The sequence below is a fragment of the Psittacula echo genome (genome assembly GCF_963264785.1).
Source record: "Psittacula echo genome assembly, chromosome: 2".
Lineage (NCBI taxonomy): Eukaryota > Metazoa > Chordata > Aves > Psittaciformes > Psittacidae > Psittacula > Psittacula echo.
In genome coordinates, this window is record NC_137737.1 from 49,061,511 (window position 1) to 49,081,340 (window position 19,830).

The window sequence follows — 19,830 nt, forward strand, 5'->3', positions numbered from 1 at the left end:
GCAAATCGGAACAGACTGCAAAAATGCACTTTGCTTCTGATCGCATGCAGATCTTCCAGCCAGTCATAAAAAAGCAATAGGTTAAAGAATTGCTGTTTGGATTTACATCGTTTCCTCTTGTGGGGCTTATCTGTCCTCAGACTGTTAACCCAGATTTAATTCCAAAGGCTGCAGTTGCAGCTGCAAGAACAGTGTTAAAATGGAAACAATGAGAAGTCAGTGCTCTCAGCAGGTGATTGAAAGGCCCAGGGCACTGCAGCACATGCATTTCTAGCCCACTGTAAATGAAACCAATATTTCTTAGGAAAAAAGGTCCATTGTGAGGGTTGTCCTTTCATTCAGAACAAAAAAATGCTGGATTGGAGTAGAAGCAGAAGGTGGGGGGAGAGGCACAATAACGTATACAAATATCCATGATGAAAGAGTGCAAATAAAAAGTGCAATAGGTCTTGTCCAAACCGTTTGTGTAGGGGTGAGCTTTACCCACTTCTAGCTCTTTTACCTTAGGCTGAAATGTTGAATGTTTTCCTTACAGTTTTCTCCCAGAAAATAATTTCCTAACAGCTTACAACTAGGACACTCGCTTTTGACTCTCAATTTCATCATCTTCTGAGCCCTGACCGCAATGGTCCTTCTCCACGTCAGTGCCAGACCTCACATAAGCATGAGAGGACATAGCTACCCCACATCCCACCTGAGATGAGCCCCTGCCTGCAGGATCTCCTGTCAGCACTGAGGGTTGTGTTGCGGCAACCACTTGTCCTGCCTTTGCCCATGCCGAGGGAGGTAGCTGTGCCAAGAAGACATGCAACCAAGTCTTGTGGCTCATTGGCATCCTCTTTGTGGTAAGTCCAGGACAACCAAGGACCTCTTTTCTCACTGGCTGCATTGCCTGTGGCTGCTGATACATGCTCACCCTTTTCTCTGCAGCCACTCTCAGCCCTGCAAGACTTCCAAGCTCTCACCATGAGACTTGATCTCCCTTTTTGTCACTGCCCTTTCTTCCTCCTGCTCTATTGCACAAGCCCCTTATTATTGCATGAGAAATAATCTACTACTTTGAAAAACCCATTTTGCTTTCTCTTTCCTTTTTGGTTGGTTAGACAATTATTAATCCACCTCCTTTTCATAAAATAGCCACAGCCATAATAATAAAGTCAAAATATGATTTCCCCATAATATAGTATAATCTCTTCCTTTTCTTTATTCCTTGCAGATGGTACACCTCTTAGCATAAACAGCATGTTAACGTACTGATTCCAGATGCATAAAATATGTACAAATCTTCACATTTTCTCTCTCTCCTCCGGAGTGTGTGTGTGTGTATATATATATATATATATATTATCCTCACCATTTAATTTTCCTAGCTTTCCATTTTGATTTCTCTTTTAGGACCACACAGACTTGTCATAATCCATCTGGGATTTTATTCTTCATCATACAAAAATTTTACTTGAAGGCCAGTTTTTACTTGGCATTAAAAGACTGAAGATCAACCTAAATCAGAGTTTTATAAACCCCTTAAAATAAAATCCCTTCAGTTGTAAATGTGTTGTCTCAACAATTCGATAAATATACCAGACCACTTGTTACCAGACTAGCTGAGGAACTAATTACATTATTTCTTGTGACTGCATATGATGCGCCAATTCACCATCAAATAAGAGGCTCCAGTATCTGTTTATCTTCTCCTGATATTGTGGTAAATAACTCTAGTTCTAAAAAGGGGTTACAGCAAAGGGTCTATTTGAATTAAAAGGCATTTAAACAAAGAAATCTAGGAATATGTTTGTGGACTAAAGGATAAACTGGATGTATTTTGCATTGGTAAGTGAGGGGGGTTAAAATTCTCATTTGATCGTTTACAGAAAGCTTCCAACTTGATTGTGAAATGTTTTCTCTTGTGCTTAAATTTCATGCCACAGATTATTAAAAATTGACTTTGCAGTATTTATTTTACTTATCTACCCCAGCCAGGCTGTGCTTAACCATAGATTTTGTGAATTATTAAATTTTAAAAGCAATTTTTATTGGATTTCATACACCAGTTCCATTTGGAGGGGTGTGCACCTCCAGTCCTATCCCTGAAGCTGAAGCGCTTTGATTCATCTTTAATCTGAACATTTTTAAAAGTGCATGTTCCTAGATGTAACACATGATAGTCTCCAGTGTAATGCTTAACTAACTGCTTGTTGGTTTTAACATTTAAAATATGATGGAAAATAACTAGTTTCAATAGGTTATCTGAGCCATTACAATGCTCAACATCATTCATTCAGTCAGATAACAAGAACTATTTTCAAACATAATGAGAAGCTAAAAAAGGTCACTATGCCTACAAACACATATACATCACTATTAATTTAACAGTACCAAGGCCGAACACGTGCGTTCTTAGTGCAAATCTCTTTAACTGAAACTACTTGCTGCTAGAAAAAGGAAGGCAACTGAATAAATCTTCAGTATTCAAATTAAAGCTAGGCCCAAGTTACAAAACTTAAATCTGAATCAGGAATCAGACTGGTACTAGAATCTACAGACTAGATTTTGCCTAAAAAAGCCTGAATTATCCAATTAATATGTGTAAGCTCTGAAGTTTAAAGGAAGATCTCAGTTTCCCTGTTGAAGTTAAGGGCAAAGCTGGGAGGGTTGTGTGTAAATTTTGGTGCCCTCCTTTTGGTTTATGTTTATGACTTAAAAAAAATATCAACACTTTTTCAGGATAGTCTTAGACTTCTGCAAAGTGATCCTCTATGTGAAGGTGGGAAATTTGAAATGATAGTGTTGAAAATTGGAACTGTTTTAAGAATGTTGTTCCTACCACTGCCTAGAGGACAACAGCAGCAGATCTCTTCAATGCCATATGCATTAAATGCAAATGCAGATCTGTGATTTACTTGGGTTTGGCCAGTACGTTGGTCCCAATGACTTTGTGAAGAATTTTGCTTTCAAGTGTGGTATTTCCCAAGTCATACAGGTATGGCAACAGAAAGAAGCAACAACTCATATGCAGCAAATAGATTGTGTAAAATAGTTGCCAAATGGCTCGTAAACAAAACGACTCAAAACCACTTCATATACAAATCTCTGTTCTAACTACGCCCATAAAACCAGACTAAAATGCTAAGGCCCAGAGGTGCTCCATATTGTAATTAATGCCAGATTTAAAGGTGAAATTATTTTAATTATACAGAGCACTGGCAAGATTAGCACATTCAGTGTTGACCTCATTGGGTTTTGTTTGTTTGCTTTCTTGTTGATTGCAAAATTGATGTAATTATTTCCATGAGGACTTTTTATTTTAATGCCTGTTTTGTGTGCCATGGAGCAACAGCAAATCCCTGTCATCCTGCTGAGCAGCCTGTGAGAATAGGGCAGCATGTAAGAAAGAGGAAAGCACAGAAGAAAGCCTTTTTTTCTGGTTCTAAATTACTTAGGGAGAAGCTATGGTAATTTTGTTCTTTAAATAATACTTTACAGCAGATCTTCAAAAGGAAAATCAACCTTGCAAGCCAGGAAATCCTATTCTTCTGATGGGCTTATAGGCAATATCTGGGATAGTTATGCATCTTAAATCAAAATGGGATGTCTTTTTAAACATGTATTCTGTGCTGTTCCTTATAAAGCCACCATTCACCCAGATCTACCTTTTTCCAGATCTCTGTATGGCCCTGATTTCTCTTCTACAAGCCTAACCATAATGGCCTTAACCTGTGAGTCTGGCAAGCCTCACTTTTTAAGGCTTTCCTTTGGACACTGAGAACTCTGTTTCAAACATGAGTATCTTTGCCAGATGCCAAGAACTCTGGGGTGTAGGTGGCTTCTGTATCAGTTCAGGTGTTTGGAGGATATAATTTACAAACTCTGTGCCTCTGCTTGGAAAACCACGAAGTTTCCTGTAAATACATGTGTGTAGGCATGCAAAGGTGATGTATATGTACACTCTTTCATAGACATTGTCCATATTAGAGCTCCAAAGTTGTCCAGTCCACAAGAGTTGATAATCATTGCTGTCACATGCTAAAATTCTTCTGGATGACCTTGGCTCTTTCTTACAGATGGGAGGCAGCTTATGGAAGAGATTTTCCAAACTGCAAAGGACTGCATGAATACCAGTTAAAACTGAAGATATGCAGCATGGATTTAATAATTTCAGAACAATTTTTTTTCCATCTTTTTCTGAGTCACACCTTGAAACCAGCTTACAGTATTTTTTCATTGACAACAGTGTACATTGAAAGGACAAATCTACACAAAGGGCTATAGATAGTAGCATTGAAATTAGAATGTTACAGAAAAGACTTTGTCAGCAGAGTCCTCAAAATAACAGTGCCGAATGACCTTCCTCTACACTTAAAAAACATGAGCCTGTTTTAGGTCAGATATCTTTATTTTCTTTTAATTATGCCACATGATATGATAGAATTGTTTAGACTGGAAAAGACCTTTGAGATCACCAGGTCCAACCCTTAAATCAGCACTGCCAAGCTGGGGCAGTCAAGGGATTTGTTATGGTTTAGTCTTGAGAAGCTTTCTTTTTATTCACTCTTATTCAGCAGGAGCAAAAATTGGATCTTGTTTTAGATGGTAAAAACGATAGGGTATTGCCGTAACTTACGCAGTGAATTCAAACTGGTTTCTAAAGAGGGCCTACAAGCAAGCTGGAAAGGGACGTTTTACAAGGGCATGTACTGATAGGACAAGGGCGAATGCCTTTAAACTGAAGAGGGAAGATGGAGATTAGATGTCAGTAAGAAGGTCTTTACTGTGAGGGTTGTGAGTCTCTAGAACAGGTTGCCCAGGGAAGTCATGGATGCTCCATCCCTGGCAGTGTTCAAGGCCAGGTTGGATGGGGCTTTGAACAACCTGGTGTAGTAGGAGGTGTTCCTGCCCATGACAGGGTGGGTGGAACTAGATGATCTTTAAGGCGCCTTCTGACTCTAACCATTCTATGATTCTATATGTAGCCTTGTCGTACAGAGCTCCAGATCTCTTCAGCAGCAGCCTGATTAGAGATATGCCTAGTGAAGAGCTAATATACATTTCTTTTAAAATAGATATTTATTGTACTTATTTTTGATCAAGAATTCTGCAAGCTAGCATTTTTATTTATTCTTAGTTTATAAAGAGACTTAGAAGTGAGGTTTACATTCTGAACGTGCTTGGGTTAAAAAGAATCATGAAAATATTCCTTTCCAACTTATTTTGTGTGTGTGCAAATCACTCCATCATTGTTTCCATTTCTGTCAGGACACTAAGCATATCTGTTAAGAGTCAACAGACAGTGACCCTTGTTATATGACTGAGAAATAGCTTTTGGTAACCTTATCGGGTGACTGAAGACAGATTACAGTAGAGATTTGCAAAGCAGTTCAGGGGACTTCAGGGATCAGTCATCTGCAAAAGCACTGGAAAACTGCAGTTTGCCTTAGGTGTCTGGTTACACAGCATGAGGAGTGAACAGTCAAAACAAATAGTTTGCATAGGATGAAATATGTTTACAGAGAGTATTTGAACAAATTCTACTGACAAGTATATTTGGAAAAATAAAAGTCTGATACAAACAGAAAATCTATTGAGTAAATCAGGTACAAATCACTCTCTCAGCAGTAGACACAAGCTAGACAGATCCTGAACTCTACACATATCGACGACACAGACCTCGATCTGCAGCCTGAAACACCTTACAGTATTAAGGCCATATGGAACATGGCTTTATGTTCTTGTTGTCCCTCTGCAGGGAAGATATGGCTTTGGTTTTGTCCATTTCCTTTTGAATTGAAAAAATTCATGCTTTGCTAGTAAGTCATTTGTGGAAGTGGCAGAGGTTACATTGCAACTCTGAAGTTTTGTCACTCAGGGACAAGGAAACAAAGGATAGGATTGTTTGCATTTAAATCATCAACACTAGACAATTACATTTATCCTGAAAACCCTCTATAAAATCTGGAAGCAGAATATTGGAAACGGACTTTCTCCTATAAAATTCTGTTCACTGGAGATTTACTGTATGTCTGCTTCTGGAGACAAATTGCCACCTTTCTTTCTCCCTCCCCATCTCTTGCTCTCTTTTGTTAACAAATATGAAGCAAATCCATCTGCTGAAGCTCAGCAAAGGCCAAAGTACTTCAATTTTCTTAGCACAAATGCTCCTGGACACTCTGAATGGTCCTGGACAATCAAATGCCTTGGAAAAGTTGATAAATATGATTGCAATGTCTTGGTCTGTGGCCATGGCACTACTGATGTGACCCCCATAACTCCAAATGCATTGCGCTGTCCTGGATTCAGAATTTGAACAAAAATGCTACAAAACTGAACAAATCGGAGCACATCCTATTTCTAACACTGAAGAACTGAGGTTTTAAGTATTGTTCTGCTATACTGACCTAAGGTATAAGTAGAGTAACAGAGAAACCATCCACCCTGCAGGATGTCACCTTCAGGCTGGCCCCATCAGAGGATTGCTCAGATGGATGCTGTGGAAGCTGTACTGGTGCTTGCTGCCCAAGAACACACACTTGCTCCTTTGGTGCCCGTTGGCTGTCACCCAACAGTGAAGGGGCAGTGGTTGGGATGGGGACCCAGTGCTGATGGCGGAAATAGGCATGTTCCCATGCTGCAAGGTGGTCATGGAAGCAGTCACAGGGTGGTAGTTCGCACTGTCTTTGCTGCATATCAGAACCACGTGTATTTTAATCAATAGGCTTGGAAGTCAAGCAAGGCCTCGGCAAGCATGGTCATTAAATGTGTGATTACTGCAAAGACTAGTATTCTGGGTAGAATAGTGCCTGCCATAATTGGCAGTGGGGAAGAGCAGGATTACTGCTAAATGTTCATTATTATTTTTCCTACATTGAAAACTCACCGGCCTAATTTAAAGGTCAAATTATGTAGAAGAGCATTAAAATATACATAGAGGTGGAACTGTACATGCGGGTAGACAGACTGTATTAAAAGTCTCTTGATTATGAGGTCTCTGAGGGCACTGACGGGCTCCTCCCACCCTGCCCACAGCACAGAACTCTGTTTCAGCCTCCTCTGTGGCCATAGTTGCAGATCCAGGCCCAGTCTCCAGCCCAGCCACAGCCCTGCTCTGGATAGTCCAGCAACTGTGTCACGCTGAGTAAAAGGGTCTTCCTTCATTGTCATCCCCCAGCTACCCCATCACTTAAAATACATCATCCCTGTTCCCATTTCCTCCCAGTTTGAAAGACAGGGCCTGGCCATCAGTCATTGGAGTTTACCACCAGAGGCAGAACAAACAACATGTAGCAGCAAAAGAGCAAAGTTTTGCTGACAGTGAGTATACCCATGTCTGCAATAGTTTAAGTGAAGTCCTGTAGAGAGGTAGCTTTTATTTTCTGGTGGTTTAGAAGAGGACTGTAGCCATGTTGCCCCTATCAGTGCATCCCTAGTTTGTTAGGGGCTCGTTAGCTATGACGGAAACTGTGGTCTTTTGAATCAGTGTGGTTCAAATAACTTCTGCTTTACCAGAAAAAAGTATTTTCTTTGTTGTTGTGGAAAGAAGGAAGATGGCTTGTGAGAGGGAATAAAAGATACTGAATTCACATGACTAATGGATTTAGATACATTTGAAGAGTGTGAGATATATATTTTCTAGTATAAGGGGCCCTCTCCTCACCAGGATTTCTTGTGGCAGAGAGAAGAAAGTTTCAGATTGCTTTTGCATTTTAAAATGAAAGAATAGAGCATGGGAGCTGTCTTATAATCTCTTGCTGAGATCAAAGGAGGGAGAGGTAAATGCATATGTACTTCTTTCTCTGGTGCTGCGCTACCTATTTAGTAGAACTAATGGAGCTTCCAATGTAGAAGAAGCAGAGATTAGCCTCTTTATCTCTGCTAACTGTAAAGAGTCCAAAAAGATTAATATTATTAAGAGTGAATTTCAACTAGAAAGTAGGAAGAAAATTCTCTGTCCCCTTTCTATCTTTTCATCTTTGTTACCAGAAATAACTCGGAACCATAGTTTTCAGCCTCCCACCCATTCCTATTTTTTTTTTCTTCTTATTTCTCTAAAAACAGAAATATCTAACACCCCTGAGAAGCTTTGACTTTGTCAAATGTTTGACCAGTTCGCATGAGAACTGTGAAGGACTAACAAGACTGGGTAGTCATGATAAGTTTATGAAATCAGATCCTTAACTCTTTTGAAATAGTGTTATTCCACTGACCTCAGCTAGTGTGACTCCGTGTATGTTCGTGGACTTCAGTAAAGCTACACTGACTCACTCCAGCTGAGGATCTGACCCTTGAAATTACGGAGTCTTATCCAAAGCAAACTGAACTTCTGTCATGAATTGGTCTTCAAGGAAAAATAATTGCTAATTCAATGACTCCCACTGTTTTTACTGCAGCTGCTAGTCATTCTGTGCTGCGGAAAATCTTTACTTTTAACTGGTGAATCCAGAGTTTCCCCAGCAGCTTCAATACACAGAACATCAGAGATGCAGAAGTGTATACACAGTCCTCCAAATGTTATGTATTAGAAGGCAAGCCCTAGGGTCAGTCTATGAAGCAAAAGTGACATATGCAGGAGAAATCCTCCCAGCTAGACATTATGCCTTAGTGTCCTATTAGCTTTTCCACTAAATGGTGAAAAAAATTAAAATAATCCTGATTTAGATGGGACTTTTTAGCACATAGAGGGTCATCATATTCAGAGTTAATGTCATGTAGAAACAGCTTGAAAGAGCTCTCTGGAACCAGTTTTCAGCGTACCAAAGCAGTAACCCTGGCATGTACATTGATGCTGCAGCACCATCCAAATTAGTCCTCGGAATTGCAGAATTTGGAGCAGAAGAAAGTAAACATCCTGCTCAGGAGGTTACAGGTCCTCTGTTCCTCTTGCCATCCACTGAAGAGAGATGAGCAGAAAAGAAATGCAATAAAAAGTAAATGGCACTTTTCCTGCTAAGCTAATCAGTTCTGTTTGAGAACAGAGGGCTGTGCCAACTGCAAATCAATGCATTAAATCACTTTCCTTCTTGTGCAAGTCCTGCTGCCATGGCAGCTGCTAACAAGGGAATAAAGAAAACCGTTATTGGATATTTAGTAGACTTTTTAAGTGCTTGTGTAAAGTAACATATTTAATTTAATGTGAAGTTATAAATGTAATTGGAGTTTATGGATATCATAGCAGGAAAAAAAAGAATAAGATTCCTCTTCTTTCTGTACAAAGAGCTGTTCTATGGTCCCAGACCATCCTTATCAAACTCTGTCTGCAGTATGTTAAAAAGGAACATTCCTATCAGGTTTTACCACTTCATTTGTTTATTAAGAGGTAAACACTGAGATAATGATATGCTTGATATTTCACATGGCTTTAAACATGTTTAAGCTACTGAACAGGATTAACACATACTTAATTTAGGATGAAATTAATGTACTCTAATGCCATAGGCTGTATTGACTAAGTCTTCGCTGACTGTAAAGAAAGCCTACAGTTAGTGCTCCAGATGTGGATATGTGTAGATTTAATCGGATAAGCTATTTAAGACAACAACAACTGCACCCATTGGATTTATTCAGTGATGTAGTATTATATACTTTTCCTTTTCTATTCCTTTCCAAAGAATTCTGAAATAATAATCTTTCTTATCCCTAGCTGTGATTGGAACTAGTCTCTCCCTGTGACTGGTCTATGGGAGTTTTCAGTGATGTTATTAAATAGCTCATGTGAACGTTGCAGTTTTCCTATAAAGCTCAATTTCCGCAGCATATTCGGAATTCTCTTAGCCTAAAATACAGGACTCACATCCCTGAACTCCTGGTTGCACATACAGAGCAGCCTAACTTTGTCACCATTTAAATCATCGATCATAGCTATGCAGTGAAAAGCTTAATATAAAATACCCACAAGCAAGTAGTAGACTGCCTTCTCTTTAATTACATCAATCCTCAATCACCCCAAAGCAATGCCATCCTTGGAAGTACTAACTCTGACAGGTAGTACTTCTGGGAATGCCATAAAAATGCCAGCAAAGCAGCAATGGCAGAGAAAATAAGCTGCCTCATCTTTGGAGAATTATTGGACTGTACTAACATTCAAGGGTACAATGTCAGCACAATGCAGAAAGAGTTAGATGCACAGCCCCCATCATTATTGTTGATGGGAGTCACGTGTCAAATTTTCTTTGCATCACTCTGAAAACTTGGCCTTCTTTGTAAAGCTTTAGTCAACTCTGAAAACTTGGCCTTCTTTGTAAAGCTTTAGTCAACTTTTCCTTTGTTACTGCACTTAACTGAGGAAGAGATTTTGAAGTACAGTGATTGAATAAAGACAAAAAGGGTAAAAAGAAAACACTAACAAAGTAGCAGTGATTAACCCGAAGCTTTCAGATTCTGTACAAGCTGCAATGGAAAGCTTAATAAATATTAAAATCTCATGCCTGAACAGGTGAAACTGGAGCAGTAGTTTTGTAGTAAATGGCACTGTAATATCAGCAATGCCTGGGACAGCCCCAGGGCAGCCCCTAACTCTTTTTAGCTATTTCAGCTCCTAGAGAGTCAAATGGGAATTTAAGTGCCTAAATACTTAAATAACTGACTCAATTAGCAGTCCTGACTCCTGTCAGTAGCATCTTGTCTGAGAAAAACTTATAAATCTCAGCCCTCTTATATCACCCAAAGTTAATTGTTTGCTTTCAATATATCTCAGTAAGAGCATTCCTAAATTATAATGGTAGTGCTGCCCACAGACAGATTGGTTAACACAAGGCTGCCTCATGTTACAAAGAATAAATCAGGGCAAGATTCAGGTTAAATGTGCATTATTGTGGAAGTACAAGAGAGAGAGGTCATACTTGCCTGGCTTGCAGTAGATGAGCAAAGAACAGAACAGATTTAAAAATGGTTTTAATCACTAATTGCTGACTGGACCTTTCTGATGCAGACCATTCATTTCCTAATGTGTAAACAGGTATTCAGTTTGGGAAGAAGAGGGTTACAGCTCAAAAGTGGGTGCTGAAAAGCAGTGCCTGCCCTCAAAACACCCGCCTCAGTTGGGGCCATTTCACATTGGTCCCTTCATCAGTTATGTAGGGGAGATGAATAGCTATGTCTGTATGTGTGTTTGTAGGCATTACTGCAGGTTGGAGAATGAAATCTTAGAAGAACAGTTTGTGTTGAGGTGAAGCACATAATTATTCCCATGTTAGGTGATCACTCTTTATAATGAAACTATCATCTTGTAAAGTATAAAAGAAACACTTAGCTGCTCATCTACAATGCTGCTATACAAACATCCTATTGTTTCCCCATGTAAGAATTCCTAATGTTTGCAATTCTTTGAGTGCCCTCGGCATGAGTTCTATGAACATAAAGGAGTCCTGATCCCTCCTTCAGTAACACACCAGTTTGTTGCCTAAACCTATAGTGGATCAAGAGCTGAAACAGTATCGAAAAAACCTGTCAACAGCAAAGCCCTCTTGCTGGAGCTGCATTGTTCAGGGCAGCAGGCCATCTCCCTCTGCACCACACGATCCAGACACCACCAGTGATAACACCCGCCAGGACACAGGTCAAGACTTCTGGCAAGGTAGAGTGGAAATCACGTCTCCTAGCTTTGGACATCTACAAGTTAGTCTTTCAGTCTAAATCAATAGTCCAAGTCCCAGATAAATTCAATGGGCACCTGCTGGGAGGGATTTATTGTACTTATCTCAGCAGGCATGTACATGTTCATGCCAATGTCTACACTTGAATGTAAAGTGAGATCAGCCCCTGCTAGGGTTGTACTGCCCCTCTTAAAGCACATGATAGCTGAGTTTGCCTTAAATGTGTAGACAGGTGCTCTTTCTTTGATAATACTGTTTGATATACAGCTGACATACAGTCAAATAGTCATAAGTAGTGTTAATCAAGCAGATTTATTATATGTTTAATAAATCCAATGGCCATTTTTATGGTCAGCATTGCAAGACTTCGGCACACAGAGCTGAGCACTGATGGGTTTTACGAGATTATTCTCTCTTGTGCTTCTGTTTTCTAAAGTAATGGCATCCCAAAAAAGGGAGGGGGGGGAAAAAGAGGGGGGAAAAAAGCCTGCCAGAGTTTGTAGAATACAAAACAAAAATATTTCCAAATTGAATGTTCAAATAGCATAAGAAGCTTTCTGAAGACATGATTTTTAAACTGCCATCTTCAAGCCACAGACAGATCACTTAGAAAATACATAATATAGTACGCTCCACAGGCAGATGGAGATGCACATAAACTGATAATAACTCGAGATTTTTATCTCTGTGTGTCCTCAAGCAAGGCATCAGGAGAGAAAAAACACTTTTGCAGCAAAGTTAAATAGTTTTTAGATCTAATTTTACTAGGCTGAACTAGATTTCAGATTGATTTCTGTGAAATCTAATAGAGAACAACACACACACATATTGCCTTTCTTATAAAAAATCCATCAACCACTTTGTGGTTTTACTTACTTTGCTCTTTACTAGAAGTAATAAGAAACTAGTATTTCACAACACAATGTGTTTCATTCTGTAAATGGTCTTTCATGGTAAAGGAGCTTGGAGTGGGCAGTTAACGGAGCACTGAAGTACAGCCCCTGGGATTTCTCTACTCAAACACCTATTTACATTCATACAGTGAAACAGCAGCTATCTGAAACCCAGAAATGAAACCCACCATCTCCAATTCTGCGACAGGTGAAGACAGCTGCAGGACATGGCACTGTGGAAAGAAATACTGTCCTAAATGCTGTATGCACTGGCTAAGGCACATGATGTGATCAATTAAACATATTCCAGAGGATAGATATATCCTGTATCTCAAAACTTGTTGGATGGATCCATACAAATCACATGCATAACTTTATTGCTGGTCCTTTCTGCTTCATAAGTGATAAACTAGAAGTTACTTTGACCTCAGAGCAACAGAGCATGGCTGTGTGTGGAGGCCCTGATGGCATGCAGGGCTGCAGAGTGACCAGAGCACAGGGGATGAACCTGCCAGTGCCTGTTAGGGGTTGAATCATCACTGGCAAAACATTTCACACAGCTTCCCCAAGAGCTTTCTAAGGATAGCAGTTCTGGGTCAGTAAACAGCCAGAAAAGGACGCACAGAGGTAAAAGGATTAGTCCTGTCGCCAGACCCCTGAGCTAGCTGATGTTTGACATTCAATATTCTCTGCAGTATCATAATACCATAAACTGGTTTTGCTGCTTAATGCAATGGCATTTCAGAGCTCTCATCTTGGACAAGGATCCCATTTTGCTAAGCACTGAACAAGAACAGAGCAGATTCTCTGCCCCAAGAACTGGATAAATAAACAGTAAAGGCAGCAAGCGGATCTATTCACAGAGGACCCCTGCACTTGGCAAGCCATGATCAACTTCCAGGTGAGGCACAGAGGCAGGTACTGTCATGCCTGGGTGCTGTATCATACTGAACAGCTTGTTGCCCTATTTCAGAGGAAGACTTTATGGCTCTGGGTTCACACCTCTGACTTCTAACTCAAGGCACAACCTGCCTCTTGCAGCTGAAAGCCTTCGCCTGTTATGCTGACTATACAAACATTCGCTAGTTTTTATCCTGTGCAAGGCACCAAGCTGGATCTCCTGCACCAGGATGCTGCTTTTGCCTGCACTGAAACGTGAGCCCTCTGGAAGGGTTTAGGGCAGCCACATTTTTAACTTAAACATGGTCCTCCCAGCCCCACTGCTACCACGGTGTTCCTTCACAGGCACCCCAGCACAGCTTTGTCAGAGTGGGTATGAAACAGCATCACACGGGGAGTTCCCACTTGCTTGTGAAGCAAAAAGCACTTGAGCAATGCTGCTGCTGCTGCAACCCTGCACTATCAGTAACTCATGAGTCAACAGCTGGTTCTCAAATTCAGCTGTAAAGGCTGATTCTGACACCAAGCAGGTAAATCCCTATCTAGAAACTAGCTGCTTAAACTAAATGATGCAGCATGGTGGCTGTACAAGCCATAATTTAGAAAGCTGTGAGCCCTTTTTGGTAAGTGTTGTGCTTTAAACACGTTGCTATTTTCCCTGCAAATTTGTCTTTTTTCTTTTCCTATAAAGACTCCCTCTGCCCTGTCATCACTGTCAGTCCAAGCCTGAACTGACTAAGATAGGAGAAGGAAGATAGAAAATCATTTCCTGATTCCAGGCTCTCTTCCCTCCCTGTATCCCCCCTTTCAAAATCAAGGTTAACACAATTACGTAAAAGTAACTATTTCAGTAGCTGCAAGTACTTTAGAGAGGTAAAAATGAGGAGTTTTTTCAAGATGTTTTGCAGCTGAATTTACATTATTGTATCAGAATTGACCCTTCCAGAGTAATTTCATACTCAATACAAACAAAAAAAAAATTATTTTGGACTAGTTTGTAATGTCCACATTGTGGTTTTGAAAGAATATTATTAAGGAAACCTCTGACAAGTAAAGTAGCTTATGGTAATCAATTTGAATATGAAAATGAAACTAATTCAGTAAAACATTGTTAATGCTGATCTGGCAAACCACTGGTAGCCATCTGTCTAATCCTTCCTGTGTTCAGAAGTTGCATTTAAAAAAAAAAATATTATTAATAGTGCTCATTAGCTGCCAAGCAAAAGAGCGTGCCACAAGCTTCTGCTCAGAGATTAGCTAATAATGGCAAATACTACTTGCTTTCCCAAGTTTGAGCTAGAACCTGCTGTGTGATATGGTCAGGATAAGTTTTTCTGCTGGGGCTCACAAGGATTGGAGGGGCTGTAAATCATGGGTCCGAGGAGAGGTGCAACACCCTCTTGGTGCAAATTGTCTTCCTACAGCCCTTCAGCACCAGCAGCTCCTCAGTCTCCCCAGTTGACAATCTATTACAGTGCTGCACTATCCTTACTGTTAGGAAGTTTTTTTAACGTCTAAAGTGAATTTTTCCTTGGTGCAATTTAAGTCCATTACTTCTAGTTGTGTTAATGCACATGGAATACAGTTTGCTCCTTTCTTCTATGCAGCAGCTTTTTATGTATTTGAAGACTGTTGTTATGACCACAGTCTGCTCTTCTTAAAGCTAAACAATTTGTCCAATATGTATAAGGCCTGATTTTTGAAAGTGTTTAGTTCCTGCCATTCCCGTTGCTTTTATTCAGGTGATTGAGAATGAAAGAGTATCAGAAGAGTTGATGATCAAGCTGTATTGTCTGGTGCCCTTTAAATACTGATAGGTGTGAAGGGCACAAATGCTGTTTATGGCTGTATATGTGTATTCTTGTCTTCACAATAAAACTGTATTTATGGGACTTGTGACTAGTCTTCTGACTGCATCCACAGGGCAAAAGCAACTTCACAAAAAGAGGAGATTTTAGTGGAAACTTGGCCAGGCTTTGCTGAATCATTTGGAATAAATAGTTTTCTGGTTTTCATGCAAAACTAGTTGGGTTTTTTTGTTTAAATAATTTACATAGCTACTGTCAAACAGTGTTTGTGATTCTTTTTTAACTACTGGCTGTTATTGGAAAATATACTTAAGGAATGTCAACTGAAATCTTTTTCTATCCCAAAACAGAGGAGACTGAGGTTTCTTACTGTAGTTGACTTCTCATCAGGATTTTTGTGCTTGGAGTACTGGAGCAGAGTTCCACTTGGCTTCACTTGCAGGGATATTTTTATAGTGAATGCACCAGAAAACATGACACTATCTTCTTGCTTTGGTGTTCCAGGGTGGCTAGAAATAAATCTCGCTATTCCTGTTCTTTGTCTTTCAATTCCCATTGTAAATAGGGCTTCCTTTTTGTCCATGTAGGCCCTCATGAAATCTCTCCTTCGTGTTATTGGAGGCTTTTAGTACAATTGTAATGCAAGCAATAATAGTTCCTTGTATTGATTCTCAAATGTAGGGTTATGTATTCTGCCTTTCTGGAGAAAAGAGTTTTCGAAATGTCTTGTTTCGTTCTCTTAGACCCTCTCTCCTAACCTTGAAAATAATTTCCTCAGACAAATATAGAGGACATTTACAATTATAAAGTAAAAATAGCCACTCTAATTTTGGGCTACCTGTCATTGCTCTTTTTGTGAGGGAAAAAAAATCATAGAAGGAGAAGAGCGTGAGAGAAAAAAAACAGGCTTTAAAGGTGTTTCTAAGTATGGCTTTTTTGTATCCAACCATGTCCTTCATTCTTATTCATAAGATTTCATCCAACTGCCTGAAATATGTCTAATTGTGATGGAAATTAAAATACACAGGGACCATAAAGTATGAATACACATCTCTCCTAGTGTTGTTCTGAAGTGGTAAGCAAAAATAACACTGAATTTTGCCATTGAGAGTTAAGCTGAAGTAGTGTCCTATGGTATTTATACAGTAATAGGTAACGTGCAAAAGATGGAAATACACAATCATACCAATAGTTTCATACCTATTTCCCTGTAAACACCTACATTTAATTATCCTGTCATCTGTCTTCCCCTCCTCCACACACTTGATAATTCATATGTGCAATGTGCTCTTCTCTTTGTACGCTGCTCACTCAAAAACCCTACCCTTCTCCTCCTTCCAGACACACACTAAATCTTCCATTGCTCAACCAATGGATAGAAATCTTAAATTACAATCTTTATGGTCTACACTGTTTGAAAGATATCCTGTTGTTAGGGCCTGCCCAAGTTTGGTGGACACAAACCCACCCATTGCTGCTCTAAGAGTGCAGTAAATTTCATAGGCCATCCCCTTTCTCTGCCACACAAAGCAAAGGCACCAGCAAGGTCTTTGGAAAATAGTAACAACAAAACCTTAAGATGGCCAATGGGTCCCTTAAGACAAAAAGAAAAATAATTAGATTGCACAATGTTGGTTAGGGTGAAAGATAAATCACAGAATATTCTTTTAGTATATAGTATAAAGCTACATGGTTTTACTTGTCGATTGGTTTCAGGAGTAAGCATCAGCAACCTCAGCAAGAAAGCACATGTCCTCATTACTTGGTTGATGGATTAACTCTCTATGAGAAGTGAGAATATTTTCTCAGCAAAGAAGCTTTAGGTTTGTGTACATCATCCAGTGTCTTGAGAGTTAGTCCTGAAGGTCTGAGAGCTGTCCAGTCAGGCACAAGACAGAGTACACTCCAGCTCACTGCATCTCAGTGTCCAGGCTCAATAGTCAGTCTGGTGCTGAAGCCAAGGACTGCCCTGATCCTATTTCTATCATCTGAAGCATTTCCTCTACCAAATGTAGCCTTTGGATTAGGTCCCAAATACCTACACTTTTTTCACTTCAGTAAAAGAAACCAGTTGAGAATGTTGGGAGTGAGTAACAGCCTTTATCCTGATCACGACCCAACAGTCCCACACACACTGAGACAGTATCGTACAGAGATACCAGATTTCTCAGTGATCAATGCCTTAGCAAAAAACTGTTCACTTAGGAAGATCTTTTGGCTAAAGCGTTCTTAAATAGCTTAATTCTTTTGGTTTGAGACATCACCAGAATCCCTTAATAAAATTGCAATTCAAGGAGGCTAATTTGTGCTCTAATTATATACTGGTCTGTGCTTAAAGGTTTCTGGACGGAAAAAGGTTTTCTTCAGGCAATCTTTTATTATGTTTATTGTATTTATCTAACAAACAAAAGTCAGCTTTTACTGTGATTTCTCATAACAGAGTTGAGCTGTAATTCTACATAGTTAAGGGCAAACATATGCAGACATTCTTAATGTATTCTGATACCAATCTTTAACAAGAGCAAGCATTATTAGCAAATGTAGGAAGAATCAGGCCAAAAAGCTATGTGCTATTGAAAAAGTTTAGATGCTCTTCAGTTGGAATGCCATTGGTAGACTAGCAGCCAGGCAGTTTAAGGAAATTCAGAGAAATATTTTCTCACCAATAAAGAAAGTCCCCATGGGAATCCTTTTACCTGTGTCACTTGAAAGGAGACATTCTTGGTTTGGTTTTGGTGGTTCTGTCACAGAATGAAAGCTTCACAATGTGCAAGATTCATTTTCACCAAACTGAGGCTTTCTAAGCAGAGAAGTACTTTAGGAAAGCCACTAAGTCCTTCAAAGGTATGAATTACCTTTGTAAAAGGTGTGTTTCTGTTTCTTCTGCTACCTAAACTAGACACTCTGCTAATGCTGGTACCCAGCAAAGTACTTATAGTTTGTCAGAGGAATTCAGCCTAAACAAACTTATCAATAAACTAAATAAACTAGCTATCAAACCAAATAAAATATATCTTCAATATATCTCTGTTTCTAGTGTTTGTGTTAACAGGAACTTTTACCTGTATATAACTCCTGAGTCAAACTTTAAGCTAGCATAAATCAGTAGCAGTTCTCATTTTGCTGAATCTGTCCTGGCACATAATGCAGATGTTGACTGTGGCACTGGAAGGAAACATCTGTGCCATCCACTATCTGCGGGATAAACAGAAACTGCAGGTAGAAGGAACTGCAATTAATATGAATGTGAATAAGAAGGATTGCAAATAGTATTCTTATTGTTTGGATAGTAGCTTCCTGTGCACACCATAAAGATTTTACAAAAGTCAAATCAACAATTTATAGAATTAGAAGCCATTGTAGCCTCTTATGCCACCTCAGCTTTCCCTGAGACTTCTGGCTTAGCCTCTGTCAGAGAGAGGAGACAAGAGGAGATGAGCTGGTGGTCTCATCCATTAGAGTAGTTCTCATGTCCTTCCTTCCAGGGCTGACTGCCTCCCCTGTTTCCAGATGGACCAGCCTATATCCTGCATTCCCAGCTCTGCAGTGCTTGGGGACCATCACTGGGAAGCACAAAAAGGAGCATTATACAGGGACAGAAACCAGGAGGAATGTGTGTGTGGTATTTACACGTCAACTCTTATAAGTTCATTGCAGTTCAGTGAACTTTGGTGGAACTGTAGAGTCAAGCTAAACAAGAAAAAAACTCAGACTTGCCAAGGCGTTTTGATCTGAGAAAAAGTGTGGAGTAGATCAGAATGCACTGACAAAATATTGATTTCATATGTATCTTTTCTTCTGTTTTCTTCTAGAAAAAGTAAGCATACTGTCAACCTTTATAGCACCCTTCAAGTACCTGAGTCCTGGCGCAACCACCATGGAGGATGAAGACAATTTAAGTAAGAAGTCTCTTTTCTCTATAGACAGATGAAAAAAACAAACAAACAAAAAAAAACCACCAAAACAAACAACCAAACCCTAAAAAAAAAATTAATTAAAAAAAAAAAAACCACCAGAAATCAAATCCAACTGAGAAGAGGTGGTTAACCAGGCTTAAATAAACTATATGTAACCTCAGAACTAGCCAATGGATTCTCTTGGGCCCTTACACCTGGACAAAGTCACTAACACTCCCTGAATCTGTGACTGCATAGCTGGAGGAAAGTCCTTCTGAGTTGAAGGAGCACTGAAATCTTCAAAACACCAAGAAGTCTGGGAGTGTGCAGTTAGGACTGAATAACCCCCAGTAAACTATCTCGTTTATCACCCAGAAGCAATTATGGGGTGTTACCCAGCCCTACTTATTGTAATGCATCCTGGAACAGTAAAGAAGGGGAGGAAAGCTTTCTGAACCAAATGAGCAACTCTGGGTTTTAGTATCACCTACCAGATGGGTTTCCTTTCCAGCCACACACACACTGACATGTTGCCCCTATTACAGCCAGTTGGTGGGAGGAATGTTTGGTTGTTTATTTTTTTCCCCTGACATTGCTAATCTTCCTTGGTTTAATCATGGTGGGGCACCAAGGAAAATAGCTGTTGGAGTGAAGGAGCACAGCCCTCTATTTCATTTCCTGCTTCTGAGTATCACATGGACATTACACTTTTCTGCTGCACAAGGCTTTTGCAGTTCTAAGCAAAGGCAAA

At 39.7% G+C, this 19,830-nt stretch overlaps 1 protein-coding gene across 1 annotated transcript in view; it reads left to right on the top strand.

The window, feature by feature from the left end:
- ADARB2 (adenosine deaminase RNA specific B2 (inactive)) overlaps nt 1-19,830 on the top strand; it is a gene marked incomplete at its 3' end in the record, with an annotated part of 310,942 nt that overhangs the window by 181,975 nt on the left and 109,137 nt on the right. Inside the window, exon 2 of the mRNA XM_080609828.1 lies at nt 18,996-19,082. Within this exon, the coding sequence (XP_080465954.1) occupies nt 18,996-19,082 (87 nt within the window). The remainder of the gene's footprint in view (nt 1-18,995; nt 19,083-19,830) is intronic.